The following is a 12766-nucleotide window of genomic DNA, read 5'->3' on the forward strand; positions in this document are numbered from 1 at the left end:
ACTCTGAGTGACAAGCTTACAGTTAGCGACGTAACAACACTATAAAAGCTGGTGGGTTGAAAGCAATACGTTAGGTAAAATTAACTAGAATAATTGTGATTTATTTATTGTGGCTTTTATGTTTTAGGTATAAAATGTTATATAATTCAGGCTTATAATTATTAGGTTTTGTGCGCTGTGATGATTCGGCTGTTCCTTTAGTAATGAATATTAAATGTTGTGAGGAAATCTTTCCACCAATAATTCCAATAAGTAATCCAAAATGTATTCACTTCAGGTTTACGAAAGTAACTGTAATCAGATTAGTCGTTTTTCAAATGTAACGCGAGCTGAATACAGTTAGCCTACTTGATTTTAGTATTCTGATTTATGCATTCCGTTACAACCCAACCCTGATTAGGACACATACTGGGGATTTCAGAATGGTACTGGATTTTGATTTATTGTATTGGCTTCATATCGCAATAGCCTATATTCCAGAAGTCTGAAATGCAAAAAATGTCCCACATTAGGGCAATTCACCATACAGTACAGAAGAAATAAAAAGAGGAAACAATTGTATATGTCTACCATTTATTTTTACGAGTGTAATATTGTTAAGATATGTCACAGATAGGATCATACATTTACATAACATCCCCATGTTTTTATTTAACAAAATATTATATCGTAAAAAATCTGAATCTTATAATATATACAAACACATAGGCTATCTGCGGCCTATCTATGCCTATCTGCGGCGGAAACCAGGGCGAGGTGTTTCTGGATCCGTTTTCCGTGGGCTCCTCAGTCTCTCGTTTACCCGGTTCCTAATTTTATGCCACTGGTCCGTGGTCAGGCCTGGGAACCGACGGGAGACACTGGACTCAAGTGTCTGCCTTACATTGAGGGGAAGGGGCATTTTCCCTTTGCTCCCGCTCCAGTTAGTTATTCTAACCATGTTCTCATATGTTTCAAATGGCAACATGGCCATGAACATATCCCCCGCAAATTTCTCAGGGCGACGCTGTCCCTTTTGGAAGCAGTCCTCGAAGAACATGTCCTCGCGATCCGAGGAAACTGCCCTGGTGATGGTGGGCGCATCAGGTGGGCGCGCATCAGGTGTGGGCGCAGCAGGTGTGGGCGCATCAGGTGTGGGCGCATCAGGTGTGGCAGACGGTCGTGTTGTTGCTGCAGACCCCGGAGTGACCGCTGGATTGGACGCTGGCACTGTCCGTATGGGAGCGGCCGGAATTGGCACATCTGGCTGCATAGGCTGTGGGTCTGCGTCTTCCACATCAAACCCAAACAGTCGCCTGGGTTGGTAGGCGCTCGTGTTCAGCTGCTGCAGTTCCAACCTCATGGCAGCCCGCTCCGACTCTGCAGTCTTCTGTGCCAACGTAATGGCAGCCCGCTCCGACTCTGCAGTCTTCTGTGCCAACGTAATGGCAGCCCGCTCCGACTCTGCAGTCTGCTGCATAATCCTCATGGCATCCCGCTCTTGAATCAGGTCGGACACTTGTGCCTCCGTGGCGGTCAACCGGATTTTAAGTGCACGAATTTCTGCGTCACCCAATCTAGCCGTGCACGAAGCAGACGCCGGGAGCAGAGCAAGTGTGATGGCCTGATAGGAAACAGAACAAAAATATGAATACCAGTGGTCACATGGAAATAAACAATATATTGTATAGCATAGAAATGGTGTAAGTATTAATGATTGACAATGAGGGCCAATAGTACGTACCGCTTTCTTTTTAACAAGTCTGACTTTGCTTGTTTTTTTTGGCGCAGGAGACGGCTTCACTTTTTTTGCAACCACCAGCGGGGCGGACTATAGGAATTAGGAATAAAGAATATAACACAATTAGACATAAGCACAAGTGAAATTAACAAATAATCACACATACAGTAGGTCTAAAAGGCAGAGTATAGGTTAGGCCTATTTAAAATCTGTCAGCTCACCTGTGCAAGACGTTTTCTCCGGGTCTGGTAAAAATTGCTGGAATCCATTCTGCAAAAAAAGAGGTTGTGCGTTCTTCCTTGATTCACAAAAAAGACGTTGTGCCAAAAGCAAGTTATGCACTCTATTTATCTGTGAATCGTACATGGTGTTCGTGCACCTGGATTGCTATTGGTGCGTCTATAGACGCACCAATAGGATAGCTGTATACAGCCGCACCTACTTTTGTCGGCTACTAATTTGCGTAACCGGTTTATTACGTATTACTATTACAGCAAGGATGACACGCATCAACCGATAGAGGTCCCAGGAGATTCGTGTCATGCGGGCAAATGGAAAATCAACAAGAGAAATCCAAGAACTTTTTGCAAGCCTTGGCATAGAAGTTTCACAAAGCGCTCTGCGAAACCACTTTCAGGAGAAACCACCCCGCCGCTCAGGTCCAAGAAAACTCCAACAGTAAGTAGCCTACCTTATTTAATAGTATAGCACGTATCGTAAACAGCTGATCTGCATTTCCCTGATGGCTTTTGTCTTTTTCTTTTATAGCAATATCGTGACTGCGATCGAGAATGCGACAGAAGCTGACGACGAGCTCTCGGCTCATGGTGTAAAGCGGAAAATTCAGGCGGACTTTGGGGTTTCGCTAGGACTGAGCAGCATACGCAAGGCCAGGAGAAAACTTGGCTGGAAATATGGCAGGACCCGTTTCACTCCAATGATCAGAGATCACAACAAAGAAGCAAGGCTGAGACAAGCCCTCCAGTGGATTGAGTCTGGGGAAACGTGGCATGATGTGCTTTTTACGGATGAATCCACAATAGCTCTGGAACACTTTGCAAGGTTCAGTTTCAACAAGAAGGACCATTCTGTTGCAAAGCCTCAATCAAAACATCCAATAAAGTTGCATGTCTGGGGATTGATTTCGCGCCACGGTCCAGGCCCTTTGGTTATCTTTGAAGGAATCATGGACAGAATCTACTTTGAAAACAGTAACATCAAGGAAGCTGCAGGTCTATACATCAGGGAACATTTTGGGTCAGATCACCGCTTCTTCCAAGACAATGACCCGAAACACAGCGCGGCTGCAGCTGGAATTGCGGCGGAGGGAATAAACTGGGTTAAAACTCCACCCGAATCTCCGGATTTGAATCCCATCGAGTTGGTCTGGCACTTGATGAAAGACTACATTCGGAAGGAGGCTAAACCAGGCTCGAAGCAGGAGCTGATGCAAGCGATAGAGGATTTTTGGAAGACAAGACTGACCCAAGACACCTGTAGTCGACTGATTACAGGCCTCAATAAAGTTCTGCCATTGGTTGTGCAAAATAAAGGTGGACATAGTGGAAAGTGAAATTGTCATTGTTCAATAAAAATACAAAATAATGTATCTGTGTACGTGTTTTACTGTACTTATCTGCATGCATTTATCAAGCATTTAATTAAAGAATGGTGAGATACACAGTGATAGATGTTATGAACTAACGTTTATAATAATAAATAGCCTAGTATTTATCCATATTCATAATAATATTTATATCTTCAACTTTTACTTAAAAAAGGGCTTCTACTGTACCTAATTACCTTAACACTAGAACCGCCAGAGGTTTTTGTATAGGCCTATCTAAACCCGTCAAATCCCGCTATTAGAATGCAATTTTTAACAACATAGGGTGCTACATAACACACTTTCAGGAAAAGTCACGGACTGGGAGACTTTAATATTTTATTGAAACAAAGTTACATTGCACACAAACAACACACATCACACAAATTGACCCGATTGGCGGTTCTAGTGTTAAATAAACTTACTAATAAATGAAACCAGTTCAATACGCATTATTCTTATTCTTATCATTCTTTATGAGCGCAGAAATAGTCTTAAAATCAGATCTGTTTTTTAAATGAAATCTGACGCCAGCCAGTTAGCTCTGATCACCTATGATAAATGCACCACACCTAATCGCTGTCCATTCAGCCACAGAGCTCCCTCTATACAAATCAAACTGTAGACGGTGTGAAAGCACCTATTGTTTTAATTAATGGTCGGAATGTGACCTGTGAGCCTTCTGAATTACCGTGGGACAGCACATTCTAAACTAAAATGTTCAATCAATAAAGTAACATCTTATCTTATCTTAATAATATCTTCATATTAATAATAATAATAAATCATACAGTATGTGTCCGAAAGGGAGAAGGAGGAAGCAAACACAAAAATATACAACAAATATACTGCATATTAAAGCAAACGATTGTAAAGGTAAAAGTATGAGCATAACAAATAAAGAAGTGTAATGTAAACCTTTACATTATTATTATGATTATTTAATATATAAAGACTATATATTATTGAATTACAAGATTAGATATACTTTAGTTGATCTAAACCAGGGGTCGGCAACCTTTTTGATATGAAGTGCCATTTTAAAAAAAAAATGTTATCAGCGTGCCAACGATCGATAATTATCAACGGGGGGGGGGCGGGGGGGGGGGGGGTTGAGGAGCTTGACGCTCGTCAACTATCAGCAGGAGGGCGGGGGAGCCTCGCTGCGGGGAAGCAGTGTGTGGACCTGTCAGCGCAACTTAGATGATGCCGAATTTAACAAACATATTTAAATAATTGGTTTAAACGGCATAATAATAAGGACGATCGTCCGTTCTGTGATTCTCCAGAACACACAAGTTATGATATTAGGGTCATGCAGAGTGAGATGAGATCGCTGTCCCTTTAAGAGAGAGAGAGAGGGGTGCGGCTTGTGCATGTGTGTTTGTGAATGGTAGAGCGACAGTGAGGGAACGTGTGTATGTTTCTGGAAGTGAAACGGGAAAGCAGAAAAACAGAGGTCTGTGATGTATTTTGTGAAACAGAAGAACAGCTAAATAAATGCAACGTCCTCCCAAGAAGAGCTCGCCTCTCTCCAGTCATTTAAGCTAAAGTGGGTTATTGAACCTGAAGCTTGTTGCTTCTGCCCTCCTCGACTACGGTCTGGGAGCCGACAGGAAAGTTCAACACACAGATGGCCAGTCCACCCCTTTGTAGCATATTATTTCGATGAGAGATGAGCAGATCGCCACTGGGCTTTCAACTAAAGAAACACAGCCACGCAAAAACTGCGTCATTTGTACAGCTCCTTATGGGTACTGCAATTAGTATAGTGCTTTCCTCCGCGGTGAAACGATCAGCACTGCACCACGGAGGAAAGCGGCAGAAAGTCACCTGGAGATAAAGAGAGCGGGGCTGCGTTGCGTGCATGACTTCCTTCTGGAGGTAACGGGGAGGGCTCTGGCGGCGGTCTCGCGTTCAGGATCCGAAAATTAATTTAAATATTTTGCACACTTATTCCACTTATGCCTAGTGTGCCACTGGTTACGGTGCCGCGTGCCAATGCTGGCACGCGTGCCAGGGGTTGCCGACCCCTGATCTAAACTATTGATGTGTTCAAATGCTCTTCAAAACACAACTGAAAGTGCTGGAAAAGTTGTCTTTCTGTATTTGTGAATGAAGCTTAAAATCAGACCTGTTTTTTAAATGAAATCTGACGGCAGGCAGTTAGCTCTGATCACCTATGATAAATGCGCCACACCTAATCGCTGGCCATTCAGCCACATAGCTCCCTCTATGCAAATCAAACTGTAGACGGTGGGAAAGCACCTACTTTATTGTTTTAAATAATGGTCGGAATGTGACCTGTTATGGGATTAGTTTTAGAAAGAACTGCACCAGCTTCATCCACGCTGGCGTTACTGTTATCACCTGCTCAGTGTCATTTCATTTCAAGAAATGTCTTTACATATAGCCTACATTTAATAGATTGTATTATTATCCACCTTTTTGTTTTATGTCCTTTTATTTAAAACATTATTTGAGACTTCATCTTCTGGTTCAAATTTCTATAAATGTAATTTGTATAATCACTCTTTTGTCTTTATTCTACATGAAAATGTTAGAGATTCCATTCAAATCTGTTGATTATTCAGATCTTCCTCAGGCTTGGAATAGTATGTTGAGTTTTTAATGCTAAATGTATATCATGTTCTCACAGGATATAGAATGAAACAACACAGTTTGTATCCATTGTGTATGAATGCTTCAGCTCTTCAGACCAACATAGTGAGATGTGAGCATGTTCCTAATTGTGTTGGTATGCAACCTAGGTCTGCTCTGTTTAATAAAGCAAATCTGCACTTTTATATTGCAGAATTTGTTAAATTAAAGCAGTCTTTAATTGTTTGTATACAAATAGCAATATATGCTTTTGAAATGTAACATGTCTTTGAAAAAATAACAGTATACAGTTTATATTGTGTATCACCTTTAGCTTGAAAATACATAGATGTGTTTTTTTAATCTAATAAATAGACAGACAGACACTTTATCAATCCCAAATTGGGAAATTATTTAACAGCAGCAGTGTGTTCAGGTATTAAAATATTTAAAGTTGAAATAAAGTATGAACTACACATCACAAGTATAATCCACAGCAATCCATAAGATAAGTCCGATATGTTCATGAAAACTCCCCAGGAGGCACCGACACTAACGTGGACGAGTGGACTCCGGAGTTTGCTGCATGAGTTGCACTGTATGATCTATGGTGTAGTGGGCTTTCACTCAAAAACTGAGTAGCCAATGGGGACGCACCCTTGAAAGTCCCGCCCACCTGGGATGTTTGTGTCAAAATCTCAAACAAAAAATGAGGGAGCGCAAAAGAGAAAGATGCAGAGAGAGCAAAAGTCTGATCATTGAGAAAGAAGAAACAAGAACTGCAAACAAAAACCTATGTTAAAACAAAGAAAAAAGACTTATAGTTTACATGATTACACAAATGATTTGTTTGCAACTTATATTTTATTTTGCTTGACTTCGTTTTTTTTTCATAGTTTTTAACTCATAGTTTTGCTTTATTCTGAGAAAGTGTTGCTTTATCTTTATGATACAAAACTAATCCCATAACCTGTGAGCCTTCTGAATTACCGTGGGACAGCACATTCTAAACTAAAATGTTCAATCAATAAAGTAACATCTTATCTTATCTTAATAATATCTTCATATTAATAATAATAATAAATCATACAGTATGTGTCCGAAAGGGAGCAGGAGGAAGCAAACACAAAAATATACAAAAAATATACTGCATATTAAAGCAAACGATTGTAAAGGTAAAAGTATGAGCATAACAAATAAAGAAGTGTAATGTAAACATTTACATTATTATTATGATTATTTAATATATAAAGACTATATATTATTGAATTATAAGGTTAGATATACTTTAGTTGGTCTAAAATATTTATGTGTTCAAATGCTCTTCAAAACACACCTGAAAGTCCATGAAACTTGTCTTTCTGTATTTGTGAATGAAGCGCCATCTCCTGGTTAAAACCTGAAATTGAAAATCTGGCAACGCCCTCTTGGAAAATAGTGGGAGGGTTTAACATTCCTCTATACTGGTCTTTGGCTGGTGGTAGGCAGGAAGCTGTAAGCTGGAGTCCGAAATTCAGTGCTCCATCTGTAGAAACTATTTGGCCCCCAAAAAACTATCTTTTTTTAACAAACAAAAAAGAAAATGGAAACGTAACTTTTTTTGCAGTGGTAATAATTAACAAAAACTTCACCATGAAACACATTTGATGAAGGGATGTTTGCGATGAGACCTATTCATCTCATGGAAAACGTTGTTTTGATTGAAAATGTAATTCAATAAAGTTAGTCATAATGGGGGTAGCATCCAGAGTCTGATTGAGGAACAGTATCTTGCCACAATCACATCAATAGCAGAACCATAATGACATGCTCTTTAATCGTAGCCCGTTTCTCTCTGTTTTTAAAGGTGTATTAAAGTTCTAAAATGTTATAACTTGATTATGGATAAACTCCTCTGAAATTATTTCCCTTTGTAACTTTGGCTAGCTTTTATTACATTCATCTATCTTTTTACAGGATTTGGGGCAGCTACTTTACCCCTCCCTTCCTGTTTTGATGCTAGCAGGTTTAGTTAAAACAGGTGGACAATAGCAAATGCAGACAAAATACAACAAAAGTGTATAATTTAAGGTCAAAACATAAATTAAATAGTGAGACAATCTTTTTCCAGGTTATTCAAAATTGATCTCGGGCACTCGAGACAACAGGTGCATTAAACAAATCTGCCCGACCATTTGGTGTTTTTGAAATACGGTGGCTTGTTGTGGAAATTGTATTTTCATTAAATGTTTATATTTCTATTTGTTTGGCAGTTTTTGAAATGGCCAGCCTCGTTGTGGTGGGGGACAATGGCATATATTAGTGTTGCCACTTGCACCAGATAACACAACGTAACGCAAGTCAAGAACTGTTCCACTTCCAGTTAATTGATGATACAATGTTTATGTTGAATGAAACTATTACAAATATTACACTATTTTCGAGTGTTTAGGCCACCATATACCTCAGCAGCAGTGAACTGGCTCCCCAGTGTACACTCTTGTGCGTCAGAGAATCAGTAAATTGGCTCTCAGCCTACGAGCCACGCTTCCTGGCTCACAGCCTCGCTGCACAATGGCTCCTTTCTTTTCCCTCACCCTGTCTTATATCATTATCGCCATGTAGGCCTACTGGGGAAAGATAATGGTATGCACATCTATTCGACTTGGGTGACATGCCTCGTAGGAAAGCCACCGTGCAGACAATCCCCATCTCTCCTCACTCAAACTCTGCAGACATGGGGCATTTGTTATTTGTCCCCTACTATGTTTTCTCTCACAATGATTTATAAATAGGCAGCTGCTTACGGTACGTCTACACTACAGGCATCAAAAAATGCTTTCAACGCTTCGCCCATTCACTTGAATGGGGTGACGTAGAAGATTTTTAATCTTCGACGAACTGCATTGTGGGGAGCATGGCATGGCTTTGCAAGCATCACGAGCATCTATCGGCATCAAAAGTTGAACAATGTTCAACTTTTGAAGCTCGATGCTTGGCATCAGCCAATCAAATTCCGTTTATGCAAATCCCGCCAGTGCAAGCTCAGCCAATCAAACCGCGTGCAAGCTGGGAGAGCCAGACCGCAGTTCATTTCCTCATATTCCAAACGAGATATTACGGTAGTAAATCACCCGGTTCTTTACGACCGGAACTATTTACCGGGATACAAACCGGAGGAACCAGGCATGGAGGGAGGTGGCAGAGACAGTGGGTGAAACTGATAGGTTTTCGCCTGTTTGGAGAGTTTATATCCAGTTTACTTCGTTTTAACATTGCTATTGCTTTGTTTTGTCGGGGGCGGGAGATTCATGTGATTGGTTGGTCGCAAAAAATCGCCAAGCTTCAGACACGCCCAGCTTCAAGATTTGTTCATGCCTGTAGTGTAGACGGGCCGTTAGCATACCAAAAGACACTGAGGCAGGGAGAGAGGGAGGGAGATACAAGATGTTGTAAAGACAGAGGAAGAAGAAGAGAGTTTATGAAGTGTTAACTGTGTTCGTTATTCTCCCGTCCAGGAGAGAAGCTTTAAAAGGAGACTAAATGGAGTCTCTGTGAAAGTTCAATTGGGTACTTTAATTAAAAAAGGCGCGGGTTGGTCACAAGCATGATATTGTTCAGTCAGACAAACAGCTGTGATCTGGCTCTCGTTAGGGAAGAGAAGAGAATGGATCTCTCCTCCGGTGCTGTTATATATCCTCTGCTGGCTCCTCCCCGCCAGCCGGCTCGCCTCGTCTCCAATGTCCGTTATTGCATTTAAACAGAGGATAGGTTCTTTTCACATTCAATATATGCTTAACACGCCGTTTCTCCTCATATTCTCTTTCATCACTTTTCATTTAACACATTCTAAACGCTGTAATCAATACTCTAAAAAATACTTCTCGGCTCGTTTGGTTTCCGGTCATTCCGGATGTTGTCACATGTTACTCTCGCCTGTAAACAATAATGTATTCAAATAAACTGTACCTTCATTTAATATTCAGCATGGTAGTATCTCGACATCTATAGTTGTAGTGTTAAATCAGTAGCTTCGGTTTGCACCACTCCATATCATTTCGCTACTAAATTCACCTCTTTAGGAAATCGTATATTAGCCACATGCTAAATGCTAACCGTAGATGAAGGATTTTCAGAATAAAAGCTTAACTGCTTGTGCACAAGAATTTCTGGTTTTTCAGTATAAAAGAGCATTAAAACTGACGGCATGTTTAAACTACATTTCCCCATTAAAACATTGATTTTAATTTCTAACAGTAGTCAGGTATCAGTAGCTCTGTCACTCTGTGTGTTCATATAATGGATATCAGTGTTGTGACCCTTCACTCACTGCTTTAAACTTTAGATTTCATTGTTAATTATGCCAACATCAAATAATAATGCCTTCCGTCTGTATATAGATAAGCACTCTCAATCCTGCATCATACTTTTTAATATGATTACTTAGTTGAATACTCGATTCTGATTGTTAATTTTCAGAGGTTGTTAATACTAGCTAACACAACGCCGCTATCAGTGGTGTAGTGGGCGTTGGACGCGGGGGTACGCCGTACCCCCACTTATTTGGAGCATGATCTTTTTTTGAATAGTCTAATACATATAAAATCATTGCCAGTATTATCAGTTGTGTATTTGTTTTAATAATGACAAAAACATAATACATTTCACAGTAATTATAATGTGTCAGCTCGCTGGCAGCCCGCGGCAGCTCTTTCCCTCAAGAACGCTAACGAAAAAACTCTATAATGGCAGGCAAACATTTTTTACTTGACTTCTTTTCTAAAAAGAATATAATTCACAAGACGAAAGAGGCTAGCAGCACCGAAGCTACAAGTGAAGCTGCTACTAGCACTACATCATCAAAAGAGCCGCCTAAAGATGTGGAATAATGCTAGCACTAACGTTAGCTGCGTTAGCAACGTTCCCCTGGCTAGCTCAAGCGCACCTTTCCCAGAGGTATGGACGGAGGACATGTGGCGGAGGAAACAAGAGGCATACCCGTGGATAGACTGCAAAGCTGGGAAACTGGGCTGTAAAGTTTGTTCATCCATTTCGGATTTATCAGTCTTCAAAACGCAAGGTGTGTGTGTGTGTGTGTGTGTGTGTGTGTGTGTGTGTGTGTGTGTGTGTGTGTGTGTGTGTGTGTGTGTGTGTGTGTGTGTGTGTGCGTGCGTGAGAAAAGCAGCGCTGTCTGCTTATTTGCAACGTAGGCTAGTGTTAAATATGTTCTTTATTCTCGCGTCCAGGAGAGAAGCTTTAAAATGAGACTAAATGGAGTCTCTGAAAAGATTCAAATGGGATACTTTAATTAAAAAAGGCGCGGTAGTGTTACAGACAGAATATTGTTCCGGTAGAAAACAGCTGTGATCTGGCTCTCCTGAGCAAGAAGAGAAGGGCGAATCCCCCGTTCGGTGCCGTTATAGAGAACTGCAGTGACGCGTCGTAAAACCCAGAAGTAAGTTAGCCTTTTTGGCACTTCCGGTTCCTTCCTCAAAAAGCAATGCATTTTTTCCATAGGGTTTTGGAAAATAGCTCGAAATAAGGTCTGTGGTTGACACAAATTTAAGAGGTAATTGACGTTTTGTTCTACGACCTTAAATACATCAGCAGTGACCCCACTGGGGATTTTTGAAGAGTTTACGTGTCCGAAAAACGATGGTTGTTACCGAATGGCTGAATAGGACTACAGAAATTGTCGAGGCCGTTGTACGTCATTACGCCGAACACGTAAACACTCCCGCTAAGTTTGTTTTCCCCTGTGTTCTGCTTAAAAGCAAGTACCTGCCTATCTTTAGTATCTGTATATCTATATCTGACCATTAGAATCTGTATTTTTGAAATTGTCGTTTTTAACACCGTAGTTTTACAAATTATAGAATAATTAATTACCAGTGTTTTCCAATTTTACTTGTTTCGTTGGCTAACGTTAGCTAAAGCTAGCGCTACTAGTTAGCTACGCAATGGTTTGTTGCTTTGCTCCGGGTTGCAGCCACAGGTCTTCGCATGAAACGTGCTTGTTCTATCGTTTCCCGGCCAATGTTTTCCAAAGGAGAGTCTGGATTCGTGCCATGAGGTAAGCTGATGTTACATTTTTGTCCATGTCACGGTGAAATGTAAATAATGGGTAGTGACTGTATCGCCGTTATAGAGATGGCGCTGCTGAAAAGACCGCAACATAAGTAAAGATAATGAATACATCCTATTAAAACCTGTGTGGCTTATATGATAAGTCTTATTAGTACAAGCAGCATAACGTTTCACCATGTAACTAAAGATTGTAGTCAGGGAAATCAGTTTGACATATTGAACTAATAACAAATCATCTCAGGCTGGCAGAGAACTCTCTGCTCCATAGCTTCTCTTGGACGTAAAATCACATGTACATTTTACATTTATATTCAAATTAATATTCCATCCCTCACATACTTTTGTATATATAATAACTTATATTTTGTTTTTCTTGTTATGCTGCTGCAACACAAACATTTCCCAAATTGGGATCAATACAGTAATATCTTATCTTAATTAATTAAGAAATATAACTATTATAATTAGTGTAGCAGCTGACACCTATTTTCAATATGGATTAATCTACCATTTATTTCTTTAGTTCAATTTTCATCTATAAAAATGTCAAAATAGTGAAAATGTTCAAGAGACTTATCAAAGTGCAAGGTTATATCTTTAGATGTTTTGTTTTAGCCTATGTACTGTATGTCTTAATGCTCTTACAGTATATGTGACGGTGTGACTTCCATGAAACTATATTTTATATCTTCCCAACAGACGAGCTGACAGAAAACCTAATACTCTAACAACCACAACATTGCAAAGGCGAGTAAATGTAAATTAAAAACAAT

At 40.2% G+C, this 12766-nt stretch overlaps 1 protein-coding gene across 1 annotated transcript; it reads right to left on the reverse strand.

Annotated features, from left to right (window-relative positions):
- Nucleotides 1–730: 730 nt before the first annotated feature.
- On the reverse strand, nucleotides 731–1989 carry LOC307032950 (uncharacterized protein; the record flags this gene model as incomplete). The annotated part of the gene is made up of 3 exons (XM_079671223.1): nucleotides 731–1603; nucleotides 1724–1810; nucleotides 1942–1989. The coding sequence occupies 3 exons, from the start codon at nucleotides 1987–1989 to the stop codon at nucleotides 731–733; spliced, it is 1008 nt and encodes a 335-aa protein (XP_079527349.1).
- Between the last annotated feature and the right edge of the window lie 10777 nt (nucleotides 1990–12766).

Source organism: Notothenia rossii (assembly GCF_949606895.1).
Source record: "Notothenia rossii genome assembly, chromosome: 3".
Classification (NCBI taxonomy): Eukaryota; Metazoa; Chordata; class Actinopteri; order Perciformes; family Nototheniidae; genus Notothenia; species Notothenia rossii.